The sequence below is a fragment of the Pipistrellus hanaki genome (genome assembly GCF_964339955.1).
Source record: "Pipistrellus hanaki genome assembly, chromosome: 17".
Classification (NCBI taxonomy): Eukaryota; Metazoa; Chordata; class Mammalia; order Chiroptera; family Vespertilionidae; genus Pipistrellus; species Pipistrellus hanaki.
In genome coordinates, this window is record NC_140519.1 from 35,648,946 (window position 1) to 35,676,820 (window position 27,875).

Here is a 27,875-nt window from a genome sequence, read left to right on the forward strand (position 1 = left end):
GACATGATCTTGAATCCCAGTGGACATTTAGCAATGTCTGGAAACATTTTTGGTTCTCGCAGCTGGGGTGCTACTGGAATCTAGGGGGTGGAAGCCAGTGGTTCCGCTAAACATCCTATGAACTACAGATGCCCTCCCACACACTCACACACAACAAAACATTATCTTGCCTATAGTGTTGAAATGGAGAAACCTTATTTAAATTTATAAATAATTGAATGGCAATCCTAACATCATAAAACAAAACAAGTTAAATTTTTTTCTCAGAATTAGTTTTGATCCATATGACACAGATGTGATACATTTATTTTCAATTATGAAATCTTCATTTCTGCTTATAATGCTCACTGAACTCTATAGTCAGAATTTAATTGTGTAAATAAGAAACCTTTAGAAAAGTATAAGAACAATAAATTGAAAATTATTTATTCATGCCTTTGAGTGCTTTAATGCAAAGAGAGGTCATTGTGGGGAAAGGCACAGCTGGGTAAATGCTATGGTAGAAAGAGTTAGGGAGCTGGAAGGTAGGATGAGAAATCTTTGCATCAGGATGGGGGATTCAAAGATGATGGTGCCCAGTTTTGCCTACTTTTCAAATTTCAGAGACTAGCTCCACTTGAAACTGCAAAGAGTAGCAGAACTTACAAATGTGTTTCAATTCTCTTCTCTTTTCTAATTCATCTTCAAGTGGAATATGCCAGTGTGTTGTTTTTTTTTGTTGTTGTTTGTTTGCTTGTTTTTTAATATAGTTTATTTATTTTTTACAGAGAGAAAGAGAGAAGGATAGAGAGTTAGAAACATCAATGAGAGAGAAACATCGATCAGCTGCTTCCTGCACCTCCCTCCCTCCACACACACACACACTGGGGATGTGCCTGCAACCAAGGCACATGCCCTTGACCAGAATTGAACCCGGGTCCTTTCAGTCCCCAGGCCGACGCTTTATCCACTGAGCCAAACTGTGGTTTTTTAAAATAGCCAGTGATGAGGGAGAATAAGGATAAAGGAAATGCTGATTAATTAATAGATTGGATGACAAATTGTGGTATTAACTGCTTGGGATTAGGAGTCTCAATGATTTATAGATTGCATCACTAGCCTCTACTTTAAACTGTGTTGTGTGACTTGAAAGCCTAATAATAACCTACCAGATTTCCTGAACTATTCACTGTTTAGTTTTCTTTTTTCCTCTTAATTTCCCCAACCTGAGTATTCTGTTACCTTTGAACTGCATTTCTGCTATTAAAGGTGTTATGTAACACATACAGCCAAAACTCTGTTGAGATAGCACCCTGCAAAGCTGAAGCTGTAACTGTTTGTATTAGTTATCTATTGTTGCCTAACAAACTATGCCAAAATATCCTAGCTTCAAGTAACAATTATGATGTCACATAGTTTCTGAGAATCAGGGACCTGGAGACAGCTTAGCTGGGTGTTTCTGGCTCTAGAGCCTGTGTGAGGGTATAGGCTACAGTCTCTGTTGGCTCAGGCTACAGTCTCTGAAGACCTGACAGGCTGGAGGGTTCATCTGAAGCTCGCTCACCTGGCTATTGGCCAGAGGCTTCAATTCCCCACCACATGGACCTCTCCATAGGGCTGCTTATAACACGGCTTCCACCAGGAGGAGTGATGAGAGAGAGATGAATATGAGAGAGAGACGAATATGTTTTTCATCTAAAGGGGCATCTCATTCTGCCATATTCTATTGGTCACACAGTCAACTCTGGTAGAATGCGGGAAGGGACTACACAAGAATACACATACCAGGAAGAGGTGACCATTGTACCCTACAGGCTGATAACCACACTGAAGTTGTCTTTAAAATCAATAATCAGCTAGAATCCATCCTATTGAAATGTCTCTATAGAACAATACATAGGTAAGCTCTACAACTGGTCACTTAAAATAATAACAACAAATGGTATTGGGGGGAAAAAAAGTGAAACCCACGTTGTGAGAACTATTTTGAGGTTATAATACATATATACCCAATGATATATTTAAATGCAGTAGGTTGTGCCAATATATCTGTCATAGAGAAATAACTTTTTGTGCCAATCTAGTCAAAATTATGTCTAGTCTGTCCTGAAATAGCAACTTTGGGCTTTTGTAATATAAAGAGGATAATTCTGAGTAAGATTGGCTTCTAGTCCCTGCTCTTCCATCTCCTGGCTACAGAGCCAAAGCCAGGATATAATCTCAGGTGCCTCATTTATGAAATATAACAGCATGCATCTCCAAAGGTTGTCTGAGGACTTAGTGCTATGATGTGAGCAAACTGTTCAGCACATTGCTTCACACAGTGAGAACATAACAAACAGTAATTATGAATATCAGCTTCTGTGGTACTGTGATTTGTAAGAAATGTATATTTGGTGATTGAGATGGCCAAAGTATATTTGGTCTGCATTCGCAATTCCTGGCTCATAGCACCCAGAACTCCCGGATTTCCCATGTTGAGAGTGATGAAGGTGTCTTTTGTTATGTGAATGAAGTGATTTGAAAGCACCTATGATGGAGGCTGGTTGCCAGGAGAACCAACCACTGGATTAGAGAGCTGGAATTTTCAAAACCACTACCACTTCCTCTAGTGAGAGAGAGGGGCTAGAGGTTAAATCAGCCCCCAATGACTTAAATAGTCATGATAAGGTAATGCAGCCTCCAAAAAACCCAAGAGGATGGAGTTCAGAGAGCTTCCAGGTTGGTGAACATGCGGAGATTTGAGGAGAGTAATATACTCCGAGAGGGCATGGAAGCTACAAGCCCCTTCCCACATACCTTACTCTATGCATGTCTTCCATCTGGCTGTTTCTGAGTTATCCTGTTACAATAAACCAGAGATCTAGGAAGAAACATATTTCTGTGAGTTCTATGAGCAGTTCTTGCTAAATAATTGAACCCAAGGAGGAGTTGTGTAAACCGTTTATGGATGGAAAAAAGGTGCCACATATTAAACCAGACAAGCTCAGGGGAGGCAAGCATGGCAAGCTTTACAAACTCAGAGACCAGAGATCAAAAGTAACTAGATAGAGTGCTGAACAGTCACCAAAGTATTGCCAGTTTGATTCCCAGTCAGTGCACATGTCTCCATTTCAGGCTCCATCCCAGCAGAGGACTTGCAAGAGGTGGCCTTGCTCTAGCTCTCACTCTCCCTCTCACCCTAGCTCTTGCTCTCATTCCTTTTTTTCTCTCTAAAATCAATAAAAAGCATTTAAAAATTCCTAACTAAAAGCAGTGCCTTGGGAGTAGTTACATCATTGGCCTGCAGCTTCCTTGATCTTAAGCAAGCCCGTCTGTCATCCTTTTGTATCTAAGATAACATACCTTTGAAATGTCAGAGTAACCTTTTTTGTCCACATCTCTCAAGGCACAAACCCGCACCAGAACTGGAGATCACAGAATCCCTTATTTTTATATTTTTCCCTAAATACCATCTCCATGTGCTATAAACGTTAATTCTGAACTATCCTGTACCTAGGAGTACAAAAGAAGTTTCTCTCCATTTTACTTTGTTTGTTTGTTTGTTAATCCTTATGGAGGATTTTTTTTCCATTGAATTTTAGAGAAAGTGGAAGGTAGTGGGGGAGAGAGAAAAAAAGAAACATAATGTGAGAGAGACACATAGATTGCTTGTGTCCAAATTCTTGTACAAATGAAATCAAGTATCAGGGTCTCAGAGGGTCAGAGACATGGGTTTTATTTACTATATTAATAGCGTAAATATTGGTTCATAAAACTTTTTTTTGGTGTGTGTGTGTGTGTGTGTGTGTGTCCATGAGAGCATGTGTATTTGTTCCTTGTCCTGATTAAAACTATTCCTCTATGGTTACAGTAAAATAAACAAAACAGAGAGAGAGAGAGAGAGAGAGAGAGAGAAACCCTAACCTGATTTTGTTACGTCCTTATTCTGTTCTAGGAATTGTATCTCCCTAAATGTTTTGAAAATTGGGGTATTTTAATGTCTCTTTGTTGGAGAGCTCTTCCTGTCTAGAATCCCATTGAAAGACAAAATCCTGATTTGCATAGTGCTATGACCTTCCCAGGTTACATCATTACATGTGCACCAGGCAAGGACAGGCTCATTGCTTCCTGCCCAATCGCTAGGTGGTTGCAAATGCATTAGTGGTAAGCATCATAGGAAGCTTAGAAATCTCAATGGACTTGATTGTTTGGAATCTTTTAAACAGCAATCATCCACAAGGATTTTTTTTTTAGTTGTGTGGTTAAATAAAGACATGCTAAGCCCCTGAGGTTTATGAAATTCTAAAAATCAATCTATCTTAAAAGAATCACTGCTTCTCATGGAAGAGAGAACCATTTGAGGCCTTTCCTTGCCAAGTCTGTCAGATGTCCATTAGTGAACCATATAAGTAAATGCTCTTTTTAATTTTTAATGTCGTATTTGCTTTGTTTTAACATTTTAGGGATAGTTACTATCAGGAGCTTGAAGTGCTTCATCTTCAGTTTATCAGTTGTTTTATCAAAAAACAAAACAATACTTAGTGCTAATATCCAGGTTCTGTTATCACTTAGGTAAAGGGATGAATCCTTTATAATCTGATTCATTTTATACTTTAATTCATCAGCTTTTAAGTGAGATGTTCAGCTGATTGTATTTAACCATAATGTTTAAATTTTTAAAAAAGACTCCCTCCCTTCCCCCATTTTTTACAGTATTTCTCCAGTCCTGCTCTCCCTTCCCCAACCCACAGTATTTTTATGAAGGACATCTGGCAACTGTATGCACCACAGTCTCTCACTTTATTCATTGTGGGCCTAGCAATTCATAGTCTAATCATCACCAAAATCATAATTATAGGTATTTCTGTGTGAACGTTGCTCAAGGAGAATGTTCCCTCTGAAGGTTTGAAACAACTAGCACATGTTGTACAAGAGGTTTTTTTTTTTATATCCTGTGGCCATAAAGTCTGGAAGAATTAGTGGATATATATAATAAATGTCTCTGACATTACATTAAAATATAATAAAATACTGTTATCTGTTCCCAGATATTTTGGCCACCCTATAGCACATAGATTCCTGAGTTAGTATAAACAGGAAAGATGCAATTCTTTAAGAATGAAGATTTGCAAAACTCTGTAGCATTAGGAAGACAGTAGTATCAGGGCTCAACAATATACTGTAATAAATCCTTTATCTTTCTATGGTTTACAAAATAGTTTTATTTTAACTTTATAAACTGCTTTAACATAAATATTACTTCATTACCTTACAGATGAGGAAACCAAGGCTCAGAATAGTTAAGTGACTTCTTCACAGTCATCAGTGCTGAAAAGTGTTAGTAAGATAGACCTCTGAGAATGAATCCCTCTTTAATTTGTATGTTACTCTCCCACACCACCTCATAGCTATGAGGATGTTCAAACCCCATCTCTTTCCATTAAAAGCTTGCTTTACATTTCACATCGGTATGTTCCTGATTTTTCTTTTTTTACTCTTCAAACATTACTCTGATGTAGGTACATTATTGTTCCCTTTTTCTGGATGCAGAAGCTAGAACACAGAGAGGGAAAGCTTGCTGAAAGTCATACACTTAATCATCAGTCTAAAGCTGTCAGAGTCCAAGGCCTCCTCTTCTATCTCATATGCTGCTTCTTTTTTTTTCTTTTCTGTTAATTCTCACCTGAGGATATTATTTCCATTGATTTTTAGAGAGAGTAGAAGGGAGGGAGAGAGAGCGAGAGGAACTTTGAATGATATGAGAGAGACACATCAGTTGATTGTATCCTGCACACACCCTGACCAGGCTGGCTGGGGCCAGATTGAACCTTCAACCCAGGCATGCATGAGGAATCAAACCCATGACTCTTTGGTGCTAGGGCCAACACTCCAACCATAGAGCACCACTGGCCAAGGCACATACACTAATTCTCGTATACCTACCTATCAATTAGAATTTGGTAAAAGGAATAACATAATGGCTAATTTTATCTGTTATTTGCCTTCTCGTTGTATATTTATATTTAATAGTTATACCAGAGAACTCACACTCCTCCTAATCCTCCTAACAGGTTTTCCAACTGCTTCTCCCCCTTTGGCTCCAGACCAAAGTATACCAAAATATGTGTCATTTGCATGCAATCTGAGAGCTGACTGCTTTCACACACATTCCATGTAGTCATTGCAGCAAACTTCTGAAATACCTAGAACAGGATGATTTTGCTGATGAGAACTGTTTATCTCAGGGAAATAAAAGGCTGTGAAGTTCACATGGCTGATAAGTGAAGAAACAAATCTCTCAAGTCTCCTGATGACACCTTCTGGGAGCTCTCCACAACACTACACTAAAGATAGCCCCTCATTGCCCAGGATTCCACCTGCCTGTGTGAGTGCTCCAAGACCTCTCTCCCACTTTGGAAGAAATCAGGTAGACCGTGAAGAAGCTCAACTTTTGACATGAGAGACCCTTACAATTGGGCTGACAGGCATGGTGTGTATTCGCAAAATCAGAAACTGGATTTAGACCAGGCGGGTGAGAATTCTGATTCTGCAATGAACTTTATTTAGCTGTGTGTCTTGGGGGAAATTACCTATTTTCTCTGACTCTATATCTTTTTTTACAGTTAAAAAAGTTGTGAGAAAATAAATGTGATTTCCTGATCTAATGGTGCTTTTCTAGCAAACTCACTTGACTTTCTAACAGAAAATATCTCATGCTATGACACCAGAATCTGTGGCTTTATGAAGTCAAGAAAATAACAGGCCTCTGAGAAATCCGAGGATATATAGAGTTTGAGCTTCATGGTTTACTGGAAATAATTATGCTGATATAACTTTAATATAAAAAGTCGTGATAAAACTGAATTCTGAGAGGAGCCAGCCTGGGTGGGAATGCACATTGCAGAAAAGAGGCGAATTAAGTATGTGCTTCCTCCAAATTTTGTTTGTGCTCAGTCATGTTGAATTAACTGAGATCTACCAAACTCTATTTTTTTTTCTCTGTCAATATATGGAATAAAATTCTTACAGATTTCAAAAATTTGAGATACACGGTTTACAATCTTATACTGGCTATTTCTATACTAATAGTTCTATACTAATAGTTACCACATTATAATGTTGTCTGTTTATATATTTTTCCATTAGACAGGGATTTGGTAAGAACTGTTATCTTTTGCCTTTTTATATCTATACTAGTGGCCCAGTGCATGAAATTCGTGTACTTGCGTGGGGGAGGGGGGTGCGGGGGACGTCCTTCTTGCAATCCGGGAGCCCTTGGGGGATGTCCCAATGACGGCTTAGTGCTGCCACTGAGGCAGGAGAGGCTCCCACCACTGCCACTGTCCTCACCAGCCATGAGCCCGGCTTCTGACTGAACTGCACACCACCTGTGGGAGTGCACTGACCACCAGGGACCAGCTTCTGCATTGAGCATCTTCCCCCTGGTGGTCAGTGCACATCATAGTAACCTATCATTCTGCTGTTTTGTTGATTTGCATGTTAGCCTTTTATTATATAGGATGACAACAGGCCTATTAATATAGAGACCAAATAAGAGTGACTCAGCAGCACTGGCTGCTGTACTCAGTGGTAAGAGCACCTGCCAACGCACCTAAGTGTCTTGGGTTCAAATCCAGGTCAAGGGCATGTACCTGGGTTGCAGGTTCTCCACCCAACCTGGGAACATGTGGGAGGCAACCAAGTGATGTGGCTCTCTCACATGGATGTTTCTCTCTCCCTCTCTTCTCTCCCTTCCACTGTCTCTAGAGTCAGTGAAAAAAATATCCTCAGGTGAGGATTAACAACAATAACAAAAATGACTCGGTAGATGTTTGTTGAATTGTGCTTATCTGATATAAAAAGTATGTAAATGTGTATATTATGTAAACATACATACCCATATCTCCGTATGTGCCTGTTTGTCTTTGTGGATATTGAATTTATTCTATAATCTTAGACCTACTTGATTAAATCATGGCTTTCCAGGGGGAAACTGTTTGAGTCTATTACTTTATCATATATGTATTCTTTATAAATACACAAATCTGCAAAATTTCTGTAAGTATATTTAACTGTAAGTACAACTTTACCTTTGACAATTAAAAAATGTTGAGCAGAAATTATTTCAGTTCAGTAGTTTTAATTTAGACATAGTTTTGCATGTTTTAATTCAGTACCTTAGGAAACATTTATTTTCAAAAGAAAGAAGGATTGTTTGAAGGTTATTTATGACATGTTTTGGTAAGCTTTTAAAAAATCATAATATTGGAGTCCAGAACATGAGAAAAAAGTTTTCAGTGTGTATAAGAACATTAGAGTAAGTTCTTACTTGAAATTTTATTTGAAGGTGTGATGTTGTAATGAGCAGGAGAACAAGTGTGATACTCACCCATAAGCCATATGAAGATGGTATCGCTGTTCTGGTTGAGTAAATGAAAGAAAATACTAATACTTTTCAGCAAGGATAAATAATAAGACCATAAATAGCATATCACCACAGAGCTGAGGAAAGATTTAGTCACCTTGACCTAAATAAAATAGTTACTTTATGCTTGGTTTAGGAAGACCTCAAAGGGCCTACTTCTTATTGACCCAATTATTCTTATAATAATTCTAAGCATGATAGTGCTGAAGAGTATTTTTCATTGTGTTTAAAAAGGGGTAACAAGTGAATGAAGAACATTTTATTTTATTTTTAACATTGGAAGATAATAGTCAAATGTTGTGCCTTTATTCCTCCTCCCCCCAACTGGTGGCAACTCAAATGTCTTTTACTAGTTATGTTATCTTAATAACTAAAAGGGCCAGGAGTCTTGTGTCTAAGAGAGGTAAGGGGCAGTGGCTAATTGGAGACTGTGCTTCCTGGCTAAAGGCTTGATGTTACTTAAAACAATAACATGCTAGCCAAACAAAACACTTCAACTGGACAGATTTGGACAGGGAATGGCCCGTTTGTGGTCCTTGCACTAACCAAGGAGCTGACCTTGACCGAAGTGGGAAGAGGATGTACTTGTGCATCAGATAGACTTAAGATTGAATGCCAGCTCCAGCATTTGGGCTCAGTGACCCTGGTCATGTTACATATTTGCTCAGAACTTCTACCATCACACAGGTATCAGATAGTAACAATATGGATGCCAAAGGGCTGCTGTGAGGAAGAGTTTAAGGAAGTATAGAAAACCTTTAGCTCATTAGCTGACACATAGGAAGTACTCAATAAACTATGGCTATTGTTTCAGACTCTCCACAAAACAAGGGACAGCACTGGAGGAGAAAAACCAACAGAACCAGTGGGGCACATCTGTGAGTCACAGTGTGTTTCCCAGGTTTGCTATGACCAGTCTGCACTGAATTGCCACATGTTTACAAGTTTCCCACTAAGTGAATGCATTCTAAGCACATTCCTGTCTTTATTTTAATCCTATGTGGATATTTTTTTCTGAATAGAAAATTAAATTCTCATTTTTCATTTTTCTTTTTTTTTTAACATATTTTTATTGATTTCAGAGAAGAAGGGAGAGAGAGAGAGAGAAACATCAATGAGAGAGAATCACCAGCAGGCTGCCTCCTGCATGCCCCCACTGGGGATGGGCAACTCCAGCATGTGCCCTGACCAGGAATTGAACCATGGCCTCCTGGCTCATAGGTCGATGCTCAACCACTAGCAACAATGGCCGGCAAATTTTCATTTTTCTTAAAAGAAGAGGAAAATGTCTTATCATTTCAAGAAAAAGATAAAATTCACCTGTATTGCAGCCAGAGATAAGCACTGTTCACAATTCAGTGTTTTTTCTTTTCTTTTTCCAGTGCATACAAATGTGTCTGTGTACACTTACCCATCATTTAAAATGTACTAAATATATGATGTTTGTATACTACTTATTATGTTAAGTAGAAAGGTTTTTTTGTGTGTGTGTGTGTGTTTTTTTTTTTTCTTTTTTTTTTTTTTTTTTTAAGCCATGTAAAGCTGGTACTTTTTAGTCACTTTGTACCTTAAAATCTAGACTATGCAGTCCATTCAGTGAAATGCTGACTGGGAAGTTGAAAGGGTTGGCTTTATAACTGTGGTCATGGTTATTTTAGACGAGATCGGGCACGTTCAGGGTGGTATGGCCATGGTCATGGTTATTTTAAAATTTTAATGTAATAACTTATGGGAAGGACAATGGAATTCATTTTTAGTTTTGTTATCTGTTGCCTTGTTTCCCTTTGTTTCTCAATCCCCTCATTGCTTTCTCAATTTATTTTGGGAGATTGTATTTGACAAACATAAAAATTATTTACATGGATCCTTGAGGTATAGCCCCTAAATGGAGCAAGAGTCACTACAAGTTTCCCTTCCACTCATTAGAGAAGAATTCCCAGGGGCTCTGTGAGAGGCTGGAGGGGGGGTGGGGGGGGTTTACTCCTTTTAGCACCAAAGCTAGATCTCTGGGCAGTGGGTCTAACTAGTTAGTTCTCTTCTCTTCAGAGTAAATCAGTACAAGACTATCTTTTTTTTAAAAAATATTTTTAAATCCTCATCAGAGGATATCTTATTAACAGTTATCTTTACTAACTCTGCCTCATAATATGTAATAAAACTACACTGCTAATATATCCAAGTCTCAATAACATACTGTTAATTTAATAAATGAAAGCACTGAAGGAACCATACAATAAGGCAGCGGTTTTCAACCAGGGTGCCGGAAGAATTTTTAAATTATGCAACACCTGACTATTTAGTCATAGATGCTGATCTTAGATTGTCAAATTAAGAGATGACTTCTTTTTCCTCTCTCTCTTTTTTTTTCCTTCTCAACCTCTCCAGCTCCCTCACCCAACCCCCTCTCTCCCAACAGCTGTCAGCCCACTCTCTATTTATAAATCTGCCTCTACTTTGTTTGTTAGTTCATTTTATTCATTAGATTCCACAGATGAGTGAAATCATATGGTACTTATCTTTCTCTGACTGGCTTATTTCACTTAGCATAATGCTTTCAAGGTCCATGCATGTTGTCACAAAAGGTAAAATTTCCTTTTCCTACGGCCAAATAGTATTCCATTGTGTAAATGTACCACAAAAAAAAAAAAAGGAGGTTTAGATTGTAAAGGTAAGTCATTTAGCAAACCAAAGTTGAGCTTCTGTTTTATAGAGGAAATATAGAAGTGGAGACAGTCTTTCTTCTCAAGTTGCTCACAGTTTAGTGGGAGAGACATGATGGGTAATAAGTACAATGAATGGAGGAGGTATAATAGGATTTGGGGTGATTATTTCATTTGTTATAATGTGTTAAATGCTGCTACATTATTTTTAAGGCTTTTACAAACAAGTCTCTTAATATTGATATTAATGCAGTCTAGCATAATGCCTATGAAATAGTAGATACTCTGAGTATTTCCTAATGAATGAATGCGTAGAATGACTATGAGTTGTTAATGCTTTCCTAGCATGTTGTAATTTAATGACAGTAATCTAGAATTCTATTACTTAGAAGTCTCTTTCTGCTGGCATCAGAAGTCATTTAAAATGATCGCTTCCAAACTTCTTTAGTTACCTAGTTCTGGAAATGTCTTGTTTGTTCATTGCACTTAAATATTATATTTGATAACCTGGTTTTTAAAAACCATAACTTTAAATTTTTTTCTTAACTCTTTAAGATTAGTGACTCTTTAAGATGGACTTTTACAAAAATTCTTCTGGCAATACATGTGGTAAGGGGAGCAGGTATTTCAGCAGTAATCCATGCTTAGTTTCATTCTCTCCTGTGTTGTGTGGTTAGTTCTAAGAAACCAAATCATTGTAATGTTAATTTGGCTCTCTTCCAACAGCACTTGAGATATAACAAGTATCACCAGGGTACCAAAATGGTCTTTGTAAAGGAACAAACAATGCCCAGTGTTTGCAGTCCTTTGATCAAAGTGAGGAAAAACAGGGATTTCATTTCATTTATAAGATGTCAGCAATCATTGTCCCTTTCTTCAAGTCCCTTTAAGGACTGTTTTCACCCTAGTAATCTTTCCAGTAGTTGAACCAAGGGTAATTTGAGAAAGAACTACTCAACAAATATTATTCAGGATAAATTAGACCTCACACATAATGCTTTAGAATGTTTATTATACAACAATGTTGACAGTTTTATGCCTGTACAAATTTATGTGTGTTCCATTGAATAATCCCATATTGTAAAGAAAATGAGCGCACACACACATACATACTTTTACTAATAATTTTGCCCTTCTTAAGCAAATGAAAGTTAATTTTTTAAAAAGCAACCATGGACTTTAGGGGTATTACAAAAGAGAAGGAAGGCTAATAGAGCAACTTTATTTCATTTAAAGAAGCAGCATATATGAAAAAGGAATAGAATAAAAAGTCAGAATGTTGAGTAGAGGGTTTTTATTGGAATGAGGTTAGATTTTTAATGCTAATACCTTGCAATTTCATATGAAACACCATAGTAAAATGATAGCAATTTTCTAACTAGTAAGTGGTATTTCTGAAAATGTGTAAATCCCTTAATTATTAAGGCTTTTGAATTTCTTAACTGAGTACCTTATATTATCTGCTGAGTACTTCAGATGCATGCTTTTTCTGGCAGTGTTTCATTTAGTGTAGGATTTTTTTAAAGCTAAACTTCATAAGCTACTCATTTGGATCACTGCCATTTGTCACATGAGAGAAAATATAGTTTGCAAAAAATGTTTCTTAGAATTATCCTGTGGAGACTCTCTTTTATTGCATCAATCCCCCACAATCCACTTCCAGCAGGGTGGTCTCTAACTCAGATGACAGTTTTCTTTTCTTTTCTTTTCTTTTCTTTCTTTCTTTCTTTCTTTCTTTCTTTCTTTCTTCTTTTTTTTTTTTAAAGAGAATCAGAAAATATTTATATGTAGCATTCAGGGGTTAAATTTAATTCCAGAAGATTCACAAGAAACTAAAAAGCATTAAAGTAAAGGAAGATGTTTCTAATTTTCTATTGGAAACAATACCTTTTTTATTTAAAAATTATCACTTTCATTGATATTAAAACAATGTGTACAAAGTTGCTTTGGGATTCTTCCAATTTGTCTGTCATGAAAGTATAAATTCAGAATTTAGGGAAAAGTTTTCTCAGTTGTTAGGCAGAATACTAGAGCTGTCTGTGACTAAATAGTCAGGTATTATCTACAGTTGCCTGTGTACCATTAGAATTTTTAAAACATGCAATGACTGACTATTTAGTCAGGGGCAATAACCTCTTTTCTCTTAGATTGTCCAATAAATAAATGATAATAGCCAACACAACAATAGCTATCTGGTGTGAATTAATCAAAATCATACCTACTTTTTTGTCATATTGGCAAAAACACATTTTTTTTTAGTGTGCCACAGAATTTTAGTAATTAATTTCTGTATGCCATGAGATGAAAAGGTTACTAATCTATGGTGATTAAATTTGACATAAAATCCACCTCATCCAAAGGGATGCACTTGGTCATTTAAAATGAACCTTTAAGCCTAACCAGTGGTCATGGACAACAGGGTGTGGACATATGGGGGGAGGGGTTTGGGATGGGAATGGGGGGATGAGGACAATTATGTGACACCATAATAAATAAATAAATAAATAAATAAATAAATAAATAAATAAAATGGACCTTTAATAATGTAAACTACAATGAAATGAACAAAACTACAAGGCATGAATAGAGAACCTGGCACACATACATTAGGAGCATGGAATATATGTGTATGAGAGCATATATGTGCAAGTAAATATGCACACATATATACACACACAAATGCACTTATATGTATTATTAAAGGGGGTTGAACTTTATGTTCAGTGTTTGTAAAAAAGCAGGGCCTAGCCCAGGAAAAGGAAGATGAATACAAAAGGAACATTCCAATCAGAGCAAAGTCATTTGCAAAAGCATGGTAGCAAAAAAATAAAAATTAAAAAAATGTATGTTTGGAAAAATGCAAACAATTTGGTATATCTTAAGCATAGGGTACAAGTAGGGAGAGGGAAGCTGAGTCCGGAGCATAAAAGTTCTGTGCTGATTAAGGAGTTGTGACTTGATCTGCAGGTAGTGGAAGCCACTGAAAGAGTTTAAACAGTGGCATGATGAGGCCATATTTATGTTTTAAATACAACCCTCTGGTGATGCCATGAATGATGGACTGGAGGAAGCAAGTCTGGAGTCAGGAGACCAGTTATGGGGCCATTAACAAATCCAGAAGAAAAATGATGAGAGTCTGACCTAAGTCAGTGCTAGGGAAGATAAAGAGGTGTGGTAGGGAGAAAGGGAAGGAGAGAGAGGGATGGATCTAGGTACCCTTCATGAAACAAGCAATGCAGCCTGATGCTGATTGAATGAAGAAAATGAAGGCAAGGAATAGTCGAGATGATCCCTGAGGCTTGGATGAATGGGTAGGTGGTGTGGTGCCCTTCATTGATACAAAAAACATAGGAAGAAAGCCAGGTTGCGTTGATGAATGACAAGGGATATATTTTGGACAGAATGGTGCCTGGGGATTAAGGGAATCAGAAATTCTAGCTCTTTATCTTAAAACAGATGTGCCTGCTCTAGAGATTTGATCCAGGGCTTTTCTACTGTGTTACTATATCACTGTTTCCTAACTGCCATTAAGGATATGTATTATATATTTTATAGACATAAGCATGTACATCCACATTTTAATTTTCTTTAATAAATAAAAATAAAAATTTTGTGGACTCTTAGACTTCATAAAGGAAGATTTAAATTAAGTTGAGAGCTCCAAGAGAAACAGTAGAAGTAACTTAATCTCGTGGTTGGCAAACTGTGGCTGTCGAGCCACATGCAGCTCTTTGGCCCCTTGAATGTGGCTCTTTTACAAAATACCATGGCCTGGACGAGTCTATTTTGAAGAAGTGGCGTTAGAAGAAGTTTAAGTTTAAAAAATATGGCTCTCCAAAGAAATTTCAATCGTTGTACTGTTGATATTTGGCTGTTGACTAATGAGTTTGCCGACCACTGACTTAATCCAACCCTTCATTTCATAGATGAAGATCTGAAACCCAAATTGCTTTAAGTGACTTGCTCAAGATAATGGAGTAAATCAACAATAGTATCTAGATCTAAACCTACATAACTTGACTCCTGGTTTTTTATATATATATGTCTGCCTTTAAAAATGGAAAGGAAAAAATTAAGCAGACACTTAGAAATATTTTCAAAGTTTCATGGGAGTAAGAAGGTGGGTGTAAAAGAGAGATGCCAGGCTAGTAAAATGTGTTTTGGCACAGGAAACACCTATTTTGGTTATGTAAAGAGAGAATTACTTGGATCCCGGCCCAACTGAGGGACACTATATGTGACTGCCAACTTTCAGAAGCAAAATGTGGCCTTAAAAGAATCATAACCAAGATAAATGATTGCAGGTTTTGTGCATATAGGATTTTATGGTGTGCCCATGGTAGCCTAGCTTCTCTATATGCCTCAATGGAGGTGTTGCTACTACTCCATTGGAGATGATGTGATGAACACCCTCTGACACTATTAACATCCATAGCTGAGAGCTTCTCTCTATTAAGCAGAGATAAGAATATTTACAGGAAGAAATGTAGTCAGGGGTAAACTCCATCAGACTATTCACCAGTTCTATTGAAATGACCCACTTACACATTGTCTATTTCCTATAAGTCAACTCTTTGTACTTGTAGTATCTGGCACTAGGATTAGGATGTATTTATCCCACATTTGCTAGAAGTAAATTGAACTGATGCAAGGTTAATAAACCTGAGCTGGTTTTACAGTCTGGTCCTGGTTTGTTGGCACTTTGTGGGGGTGATCTATAGGAAGAATAAAATCAGGGGGGTGCCAAGGCTCAATGGCTGAGGAGCAGCTGGTGGGCATCAGGGCTAGGAAGCAAGGATAGTGCAGGAAGCAATGTCAGCACCCCCAAAGCTGATTGGGATGAGTTGGAATTGTGAAAGGGGAGCTTCAAATTAGGAGCCACCAGAAGTAAAGCAAGTAGTAAGAAGAAGCAAGGAGTTGGGAAAGAAGTGTGGGGTGGCCCAACAGTACTAGCAGCCATTGTTGTTGGCCCAGCGTGCTGGTAAATCCGCTCCCCACACACTGAGTGGCCACAGCCCGACATCTGACATTAATTAGTTTTTTTCACCTTGCTTTCTATAACATACTCTCTGAACCTCAGTCACCCTGTCTATAAAACGAGATCTGTGGAGCTCATAATACTTAATGTCTCTTCCAGCTCACTTATTCTAACAGTTCTTTCTCCTATAAATAGTAAGTTTTCCTTCAGATACCAAAATGAGAAAAGGGATTCATGTCACACACATCAGTACAGAAACTATTTCAAAGGTCAGCTAAATAGATCTGTTGTCTAAGGAGACGGTTATACTTCTCCTTTTGGTAAAAGAAGCAGTATACTGGAGGAATCTAATAATAGAAATTCCTGCAAATAATATATTTGGCTTCAGCCATTTTTTTTTTATAAAACCATAAACCTCGTTTTTCAATATTACCATTGATTTATGAAACAATGATAAGGCATTTTTTGCATTGTTTTACCTTTTTATTGCTTTCCCATATTTACCCTTTTACTTTATTTTATGGCTGTTTTGCCATAAATGAGTAATACCATATGCACCAACATTCATTGAGAGTCCACTTAATCTACAACATATTTTAAGTGAACAATGCCTTTGTCAATTTTTATAGAGCTTAAAATGTTCTTTTCATAAGAATTACATGGAGAAATTCTATTCTTTGTGCTTTAAAATATACTCTCATTTAAGAGATCCCTTGAAGTGATCTCTTGAAATGAAATAATAGAGAATGCATTTCATATGAAAAGCCATATCATAATCTCAATTTCCCACAGTTCTGGGGTTAGTGGAACATCAGAAGATGGATTTGAGTTCTTTCTTTCACCTCTATCAAGTCACCTAAGCTCTCTGAGCATCCATTTCTTAAACCTCTCCCAATAGGGCTGTTGTAAGAATAAGTCAATGTGTATGAAAGCTTTTTGTAAACTCTTAATCACTTTAGGAATGTAATATTATTTCCTTACTTTAAAAAATCATTATTTATTGTTCATTATCAAATTGCATCCTGTATACTAGTGATAAGTATTTTGGTCAATACTTATAAAACTCTGGAGTCAAACACTGAGAGTGGCAATACAGACAAGTAACTGTATGATTCAGATTGGGAGTTTCCTACTTTATAACCCATCAACTCTTAGACTTAGCAACCTCTAAGCTTAAAATGCACATCCTACATATGTATAAAATATTGAACCTTGACGTAGCCATCGTATTCTGTAAACATTTTAAAAACCAGGAGGTAATACATGAAGACAATCAAATTTGTTGCAAAATCTTCCTGAACCCAGCTGATATGGCACATCAAGATGGATCTCATAGTTATACATCTACACAGGAATGTTTAGAGATAAGATGAAAGTGGTTCTTCTTATTAATCACACATTGTATATTTGACTTCTGTCTCTCTCCTCAGCCTTTAAATCAACTACATCTGGATTTTGCTACTTAAGAGTGCCATTACCTTACACATTAAAAGGCAGTTACTGCTAAAGAAAGCAGCTCCATTTGATTTAAAAACGATTAACTAGTTATATTCATGTTACTCATCATGGCAGCCCAAATGATAATTTTATTGTAGGTTGGAGACCTACTTTATTTCTCTAACAGAGCCAGCAGAATTGGGAGGTTTTTTTGGTGATGAATGCTGACATAAAAGCAGTTATTTTGCTTTGCTGTTATTAACTTTTACAGTTTAGGAAAGCACAGTAATACAAGATAGACAGACAGATAATAGAGTCTATCATAAGTAGATTCGACCTATGCTGGAGGTATCCTCCTCTATGGAGTCTGGGAAATATGATTATTATTGCACCAAGAGTAAGCTAGGCTCTGAAACTAATGACCACTAACCAACTGCATTAAAAATGATGTGTAATTATCAAGCAGATTGTATCAGAGCTCAGTGATTAGTGACTTCTTTGTCAGGAGAGAAATCTACATGGGAAACTTAAATTGTTTTTTTGACATGTCTTCATAAGCAGGGAGTCTGACATATCAGAAATAATTTGATGGTATAAATTATTGGCACTCAAGGAAATGTTATGAGCAACATTAAGAAGCTTGCTCCAGAATATAAGGTAAAGTGCGAGAGCATCTCTTTCTTCACTGAGAAAGTCTTGCTCCACTATCTCTATATACACATACTTATATTGCATAAGTAAACTTAGTGGCACTAATTTACATTCTGGCACAAGTTCTTTATCTCATGGCAGACTATTCTCACACAGGCAATTATTCTTTGGACCACACCTTGAGAAGCACTGATCTTTGCCTGAAACAGAATCACGGTTGAAAGCATTTGAAAACATATAATTTCCTAGTAATATACCATTGAAAATTCTGAGTCAGAGTCTGATGTGTTGTACCTTTATGTGCATTTTTAAAACACTCTCCATGTAGTTTTTTTTTAATGAACATACAAGGTTTAGGAGCTACATAATAAAATATGTAGAATAATTAAGTAGTGCCAAGCTGAATAGATTAGAGGGTAAGAACATGGGTTGACACTGGCAGTTGAGTTCTTGTTTCTTCTTGAGCAAGTTGTGAATTTTCTAAGCCTCAATAATCTGTTCTATGATGAGTCTATAAAAAAAGTGCTGTTATTTAAAGAAAAATAAAAGCACTTAACTCAGTGCCTGTCACTGAGTAGACAATTAATAAATATCAGCTATAAATGATAAATTATCTCCTAGATCAAGATTTACCTGCCCTATTTGAGACTATACATGTTCATATACATATTTATTCCCTAGACATGCAAAGAACATGCTTCTAATGTTTGCCTGTCTGAAGCTTCCTTTAATAAAAGCTATCAAAAGCATGTATCAAGACTCTTTTGGTTGTGTTAGAAATATAAATTAATGTGACTGAAGAAAAAAAAGTGGACTGCTTAACAGGAGATTATTAGATCACATAGTTTACAACTGAATGCCCAAGGGTGGATCTGGCTAAAAACTTGACTGGATTAATGTGCTCTAAAAATATACTTCTAGCCCTGGCCAGGTGGCTCAGTTGGTTAAAGCATCATCCCAAACAAAAGCTTGCTGGTTCATCTCTCTCTCTCTCTCTCTCTCTCTCTCTCTCTCTCTCTCTCTCTCTCTCTCTCTCTCTCTTTCTCCCTCCCTCCCCCTTCCTCTACCTCTGTCTCACTAACCCCCCCCACCCCTCTGTCTAACATCAATAAAAACATTAAAAATATCCTCAGGTGAGGATTAAAATATTTTAATAAATAAATATATCCTTCCATCTATATTACCTGTCAGTCTGTCTATCTTTCTGTCTGTCTTTCTGAGTTGGCCTTATTCTTAGGCTTGTTCTGGTTTTGTGATTAAAGTCTCAGGCATATATGTTACCAGCTTATTAAGCATAGAGGTAAAAAAATATTTTGTGAAATAGTTGGACAAAATTGCAAAACTGAGACTTAGTGTCCTTGTTTAGAATATTTTTGTATTCATGAGCTATTCACTCTCTCTAAGTAAGAGCAGAACATTCTGGTTTTCAGGCTCAAACATGTACCTACTCCTGAATCTAGGGGGATACAATTCCACCTGAAGTATTTGTTGTGAAAGTGGAAAAGATCATTTCCCAAAAGAAATTTAAGTAATGTAATTAGGAAAAGGGAAACATGCAATACAGAATCCAAAACATCAGATGGCTGATACTCTGATCTACCCTCCCTGACTCTACACTTCCATTGTTTAAGTGTGTTAGTTCAAGCGGAATGAAGCCAAGATTTGGCTTAGAGACCTTACCTTTTGTTAAGATGATTTCCAGATATTTACTTTAATCTTTTTTATTTGTTTTTATAATAACTTTTTGTAGGTTGAATCCCCCTGACACACTTCTAATTTGAGACTAAAAGATGAAGGGGCATTACCTTATATTGACCAATAATAAACACAATATGAATTTGGTCCTAACTTTTCATTTCCTTTAGCTTCAGGCAGATTCATTCATATTTGATGAAAAGAAATAAGCCAGAGATGGTGTTAGAAAGTAAACTGCCAAAGATCCACAAAGGGGAATTTAGTTTTAGACTGTACTTAATGCAGGACAGTAATGTCACTGTGGATTATAAAATAGTGGATGCATTCTGGATCACTAAGTCAGTAAAAGTCACGTAGCTGTTAATGATTTGGAACCCAGCTTGTGAAGCACGACTTGGCAGAGCTATCAAGTGGTTAAAAGTGTCGGTATGAAAGCTAAGGACTTCAGCACTCAAATCCAAGTCTGGCTGTTTTTGTGGTGTGTGGCCTTGGACCTGACTTCTCTGGGATGCAATTTCCCCATATGTGTAATTAGGTAATAAAATGTAGTCACCACACAGTGGTGGGGGAGAATTAAGTGCTCTGAAAGGGCGGTGCAGGCTTCTTCTGTATTTTTGAGCAGTGCACATGCTTAGCTGTATTCTCCCACATGCCTACCAGACTCTCAGATAGTACATCACATAGTAATTCTTCTTTTCCCCTATGGTACACCATTTATTTTATAACCGTGGTATTCTCAAAGATGGCACCATAAATAGGACTAAATATAACCCTAACCGAGAATGCCAAATGGAGCTTTATTGGCTATTTCAGTGCCTTTTTTTTATTTTAGCTTGCAAAGGAGTAATGAGAATAGCTCCGAGGTCTTACCTATCTCCGAGGTTTTGCAGCTCATTACATATTTGGCTGCCTATACTTTAATATTCTTTTAAAAGCTTGTGTTTGGAGCATCTGTCCTCCCATTGCCATAACTCAGCACCATCTTTATTTTTCATTATAGAAATGGAAGGAGGAGGCTAAATTTTTCTGAGATGAGTGATCAATATGGTGTAATGGAAAGACCAGGGAGCCAAGACTCTGACTTAAGTTGCCTAATGCTAACCCTGCTGCATTCTTGTTGAGTGACCTTGGGCTCGATTCACCTTCTCTTATTCCATTTTCTCGGCCATAAAATGAAAAGAACGATGAGGCCATCTGTGCCTAACTCTCACATCTTTGCTCTGAGGGTTAAATGAGATGATGTTGAAAGTAAGAAAGCACTATCCAAGTGTTCATTAAGCTTGTGATGATTACATACATGTATCAGGCTATTAGCAGTTTGTTAACAACTGGATTCCTGTGTGCTCTGCTCCAGTTCCCCAGCTCCCAGAGATGCAGAGGGGCCCAGCCAGATGGCTAATTTGCCAGCTGTGTCTCGTTTTGTCATTGTAAATATTACATGCTCCGACTGAGAGGCTTTGCTTATAATGTAGTATATTTGGTCCTTTATCTCTTGCAGATTGAGAATTACGTGGTGGAAAATATGAAGTCGGAAATGGCCCAGATACAGCAGAGTGCAGTTCAGAACCACACGGCCACCATGCTCGAGATAGGAACCAGCCTCCTCTCGCAGACCGCAGAGCAGACCAGAAAGTTGACAGATGTGGAGACGCAGGTACGACCCCTAGGCCAGTCTACAAACTCTTAACTGGGAAGATATTTTCCCCCTGTTAGCTTACTCCATAAACACAGAGCACATTTCACACTGGGACTGGGGAAACATATACATTTTTTTGTTGGTTGGTAATAACAACAAGGACTGCCTGACATGCTATGCATGTTTCTTTTGATTAGATGAGGGTTGGTATATTTAGCTTTGTATGTGTGTTTGTAAAAACAGGGCTGGCAGAGGACTTAATCAGCATTTCCATTCAAATAAACACTGCAGCTACCAAATGTGTTATGATGTGTGTCAAACAAAATAACCATTTGGGTCCAGTTGGTACCTTTTATATGCATTCTTTATCTGCCCTGCTTTGTCTTGTAATTCTTAGCCATAGTGGCACCTGCCACCAGGTTTTGTGCACAGTGGACAGGAAGGAAACCCCCAAATGAACTAATCAGGAATGTGTCGTGTTTTTTTTAAATTTTTTATTCAGCATGATATTATAATGAGGAGTTAAAACTCTTTATCCATATGTATACATATGCATGAACATACATATGTATGTATGCATTATCCTCCCATGGACAATGACATACTTATTAATGCACAATCATACATATCTGTTATACAAATCAGTAAAATATCCTTTATCTCTGTCACAAACCTATTTTTTTAGTTTAGTGAAAATGTCATTTTTGGTGACTGGATCAATTATGGTCTCTTTATCTGCTTAGTACCATGAAAATAGCTATTTCAGCTACCATTCTGAAAACCAATATAGTTGATTTCTAGAATCAAAGCTGAGATAATTCTGTTAAAAGGTAAAATGAGGCACACTAAAATTGTCAAGAGTTTATTTGCGCAAACATTGGTTAGGATTGGGCAGTGCCTACCAGGGAACTAAGGGGAAGGTTTTCATAGAGAAGATGCAGAAGCAATCTGACTGGCTGTAGCTTAAGTAGTTGCCTTATTTGGGAAATCCTTGCTGGCTGTTTGTGATGGGTTTCATTTTCTTGGATTTAAGTGCATTGATTCTGGCTTAGGTTTTGGTTTGCTTATGTAGCTTTCAGAGCATTACTGTTACCTCAGTCTAACTGCCTTCTTGTTTAATTATTTTAGCAATATAAACTTAAAAGTAAGATGCAACCTTATTTCTATTTTATTTCATTTGTGTTAATGGCATTACATTGCTGATATATAAAGAGAAAGGATAATAATAATTTATATGGATAGAGCTTTTTATGTTACACAAACCAATTTCCCATGTACAAATTACTTTCTATTTTTATCCTCACCTGAGGATGTTTTTTTCATTGCTTTTCAGAGAGAGTAGAAGGAGGGGGGGAGAGCAGAGAGAGAAACATCAATGGTTGCCTCCCATATGTGCCTTGACTGGGGCAAAGAGTGAACCCCCAACCTAGGTACATGCCCTTGACTAGGAATCAAACCTTTGACCTTTGGGTGCACAGGCCAACGCTCTAACTAATGATCTCATCAGCTAGGGCCAAATGACTTTTTTTGTAAATCACTTGGAGAAAATAGGTCAAAAAGCTTCAGTGATTTTTCTCACATTGACACAGCTATTGAAGCAAATCTGAGACTCCAACTGAAGCATACTCATTTATTTCTTTTGCTATCCCTCTTGAATAGTAAGACTAATAATTAACTGATTGAACTAGAACTTAAATATGGATTACATTGGGTCAGTACATCATGGAGGCTTGGGAAAATATTTTTGATGATAGTACACTATCATCAGAAAACCATGAGGGATGAAGAAGGGAAAACTACATAAGATAACTAAAATATATGAGACTGTATATAGTCATTGATCATCACAGTAAGTAAGCTTGGGAGTCTATGAACATTGGCTTCCTGTGGTATCAATAATGTGAGTATATTTTTTTCTAGTTTCATCGGAACAGGATACTAACCAGCTCCTACAAAGCATTTCATATATTCAAAAATTGAAATACACAATTAATATTACCCTACTTAGTTGAACATTTAAAATGTGTATGCATTTCAGTGATAACATTATAATAAGTTTTATGACAAACATGACATATTCTCCCCTCTTCCCTTCTCCCTTCCTCCCCTGAAAACCTCTTGAGTTATTTTTGTTCTCTTTCTACCCAGGAATTGGAGTTACAGGAGAGGGCAGGAATTTTCATTATCAGCCTACTAATCACTGCTGAGATACATACTATGTAAGATTTTGTAAGATAACAAACTTGTTCTACATCGTTAAGGCTAAGGAATATGGACCTTATGGTAAAGAGCACAAATAACTCATAGGGGGGGAAAAAACACCAACCTACTCCTTATGATGAGGAGCTAAAACTAAGTAGTCATTAAAGACCAATGAAAGTTTTAGATGCACCAAGAATTTTAACATAGCTGCAACCTTGAAAACATCTCAAAGATCTAAAATGCATCACAACTCACAATGACAGGGAGGCTCCAAACCCTTTTCCGGTGAATGTACTCCCGTGCGGTGCTTATTTGAACTTTTGCAGCAGGATATGTTCTCCTTAGGCCTAATGTGCCAGTGCACTCACATCCTGATGCATGACCAAGGTTACAGAATGAGTCCTGAATTATCGTTCATCTCCTTATACTCTATTCTTTTATAGCGAGCACTTAGAAACCAGTAAGGCCTTTTGTGCTAACCAGGAGTGCTCCTGGTTTTTGCTCTCTTATTCATCCTACATTGTTTCATGCTTGGTGGGTGCGGCTCTCCCTAAACTGACTTCAGGTCCTCAGTTATTTCAGGAGCTCACGCCAGTGGTTTTGCAATATATTTGTTCTAGAGATAAGTAACATTGCTTTCCAGTCCTCTGCTCACCTTCCGGGCTTGACCTTAGCCAAAGGTGTTAAAGCCATGGTTTTACCGCAATGACATTTAAAAATACTCTTGTGCTCAATAAGCATCAAGATCAGAAAGGAGACAGATAGTTTAAGTAATGCTGCTGGCCTTGGCAGTGAGAATCAGGAACCACCAGCAGCCTGTTTCTTCCTCTGTATTCCAGCCTGCAGTGTTTTTCTCACTCTGTTATCAGTTGGTGCCAACATGTCCTCTCCTTCCAGTTCCTCTTTCCAAGTGTGCAACATGAGGGCGTTCCTTTCAAACATTATTCATGACCTTCCTGTAGTGAGAGTCTATTTTTGACTTCTCCCTCAGGCCAGTGTTGATTAGAGGGACAACAACAGATAAACTACATTAAAATTCACCTCTGATAATCTGCGCTGAACTCTATTCTAAGAAACGTTACATATATATTACCTATTTAATATACATATATATTTTTTTAATTCTATGAGGTAGGTACTATTACTATCTCATATTTAAAGATGTAGAAACTAGGCCTGGCCAGCATGAGTCAGTGGTTGAGCATAGACCTATGGAACCAGGAGGTAAGGGTTAAATTTGTAGTCAGGTCACATGCTCAATCCTCAGTAGGGGGCATCTCTCATCATTGATATTTCTATTTCTCTCCTCCTCTCCCTTCCTCTCTAAAACCAAAAAAAAAAAATGTATATATTTTTAAAAATATGTAGAAACTGAAACCCAGGGAGGTGAAGCAACTCGACCCAGATGAAAAACTGGTAAATATCAGAGCAAATATTTGAACCCAGGAAGTTCAGCATCAGAGTCTAAATTCTGTTCCCTGTCTAAGGTGGTGGGCACTAAATGGCTTTAAGCAGAGAGTTAGATGGGAATCAGATAAGGCAAAGGTAAAGTAAACCTGATAGTAGCCACTGAGCGTTTTCTATAAGTGACACAGCTGCTGCTGCTGCTTCTCTGCTGCTGCTGATGGTTCCCCTGTTATTGCCATGTGACTGCACACCATCTCCTTCAATCCCAGGGCCGGTGCTGTCCTTGCTGGCTGTGTAACTACAGGAAGTTCCTTCATACAGAGCCTGAGTTTCCTCCAACTTCCAATGAATTGTAGAGGACCTAGAGTATTAGAAATGGAATTTAATCAAATTTACAAAGATATATTTTAAGTACCTCCTTGATGCAAGATATTTTAATAGGTGTTTTGTAGAATACAACAGTAAGTATAATAGTTCTTATCCTCAGCGAGTTTAACTAAGTTAACATGGCAAGCATTTCTAAGCCATTTCTTTTCTAACCTATCCTTGAATGAATTAGCTACAAAGTCTTTCCCTACAGTTATAAAAATACACCTTTCTACTATGGGGGGTGTAACTGACCAATGGTTCTAGGTGCTATGCTCTGAAATCCATCGCTGGGTGGGTACAGGGGCCACAATTTCCAGCGGCCACTTCCAGCCAGGGATACGTGGCAGCAACACTTGGGTCAGACCTGTTTCTGGGAGCTGTGAGACCCACTGACATGACCTTGGCAAAGGGCTCTCCGTCAGCCTCATTAAACTTTCCCACAATTGTCCTCCAGACTAAGATTTCCATGCAATCTCCCTTCCTTCTCTTTCCTCTTCACTGTGGCTAGACCTGCATCCCAGGCAGAAAGTACTCCTACAACTCTGGTGTCTTCTCAATTTTCCCTTATAGACATTTCTCCTAATAAATTCCCTGCATGTCTAATCTCATTTTATCATTTGCTCCTCAGAATTCATGAACTATCGCACCTGTTGTTCAGACTTCAATTGTACAATTACAAATGTTAGACGGTTCAGCAACAGTTTCATCAATGAGAATGAATCTCTAGGCAAAAATAGATTTGTAAGGTCAACTTTAAAAATGGAACCACTGGACCTTTTTAATTGGATGAGAGACTAGTCAAATAAATATTTAGCCTTGGCCTAACTGAAATGGCAGTAAAATAAATTTGCCACTGGTTGGTCATCCAAGTAAGTAAAATATCCTGGTAATCAGTTTTCTCACAAGGTCTGGGAAAGGAGTGGGCTCAGAAAACTATGATCCAGAGGTCAAATTTGAACTGCCATCTCTTTTTTAAAATAAAGTTTTATTGAACACAGCTGCACTCATTCATTTATATGTTATATATGGTTGCTTTCTCAACATAACTGTAGAGTTGTGTAGTTGTACCAGAGACCATCTATTGATAGCTCTCCAAGATGAAGATATTTACTTTACAGAAAAAGCTGGCCAAGCCCTGCACTAGCATACAAACTCCTAGAGATCATGGATTTTGTCTGTCTTATTCTCTGATATATTCTTTGGATTTAGAATAGGACTTAGTACATAGTAGGCTCTCAAAAAAAATACTATATTAATTAACATTAGTCCTTTAATTTCTGTAGATTTCAGCCCAATGTTCCCAAGCCCAAAGACACTGTCCTAAGCATTGTGTGTGGATAGTCACAGATAGATGATGGATCAGAATAGGACTTTGAGCAGAAGCAAAGACATTTTTATTGACTAAGAACACTGGATGAATATATTCTCTCTGTACTCTGAAGAGCATGACTAATCTGCCTCACAAATGCTAGTTTGTGTCAGGGTGGGGAGAGGGAAGAAATTAGATGCTAAGACAAGCAGAAGATCTCACAGTAATTTGGACAAAACCATTCTGATAGCAGTTATTATTGACTGAAGGGAGGTGCCTTTCTTAGCTAGAGGGAAGCTGCTTGTGCATAGTTATGTGAGTATATGGGAGAGAACTCAGACTAGAGTCAGAATACTGGGTTCCATTCCACTCTACTCTTGGGCAAGTTTCTTCTACCCCCAATTTCTGCATATAAGATAGTAATATAAGTACTATCTCTTCTGAACTGCATAGCCCAATGAGTTTATTATTTTACTAGAGGCCCAGTGCATGAAATTTATGCACGTGGGTCAGGGGAGGGGGGGGTTCCTCAGCCCAGCCTGCACCCTCTCACAATCCGAGACCCCTCAGGGGATGTCTGACTGCCAGTTTAGGCCCAATCCTGTAGGGCCTAAACTGGCAGTCAGACATCCCTCTCACAATCTGGGACTACTGGCTCTTAACTGCTCACCTGCCTGACTGCCTCATCACCCCAACCTCCTCTGCCTGCCTGCCTACCTACCAGATTCCCCATAACCATTCTGTCTGCCTGCCTAATCACCCCTAACCACTCTGCCTGCCTGCCCAATAGTCCCTAACCACTTGCCTGATAACCCCTAAACACTATGCCTGTCTGCCTGATTGCCCCTAACTGCTTCCCTGCCTGCCTGATCGCCCCTAACTACCCCTGCCTTGGCCCCTGCCACCGCAGCTTTGTCCAGAAGGATGTCTGGAATGATGTCCAGAAGGTCTTTTGGCTGCTCAGTTTAATTATCATATTATGCTTTTATTATTATAGATTATAAACACAATATATATTTATTGATAATATAAATATAAAATATTATATAAAATAATTATATAGAATTAATTATATGTTATTATATTAATATAGGTAAGATTAACAATTATTCTGTAAGATTGTCTAATTTTCATACTCAAATTTC

General features: G+C 37.7%; 1 protein-coding gene across 4 annotated transcripts in view; it reads left to right on the forward strand.

Annotated features, from left to right (window-relative positions):
- Positions 1–27,875, forward strand: part of ANGPT1 (angiopoietin 1) — a 229,622-nt gene that overhangs the window by 110,736 nt on the left and 91,011 nt on the right. For 3 of the 4 annotated variants that reach the window (XM_084864479.1, XM_084864480.1, XM_084864482.1), the window contains one exon: positions 21,306–21,461. In XM_084864479.1, the coding sequence (XP_084720605.1) occupies positions 21,306–21,461 (156 nt within the window). The remainder of the gene's footprint in view (positions 1–21,305; positions 21,462–27,875) is intronic. The other variant, XM_084864481.1, reaches the window with a different exon arrangement.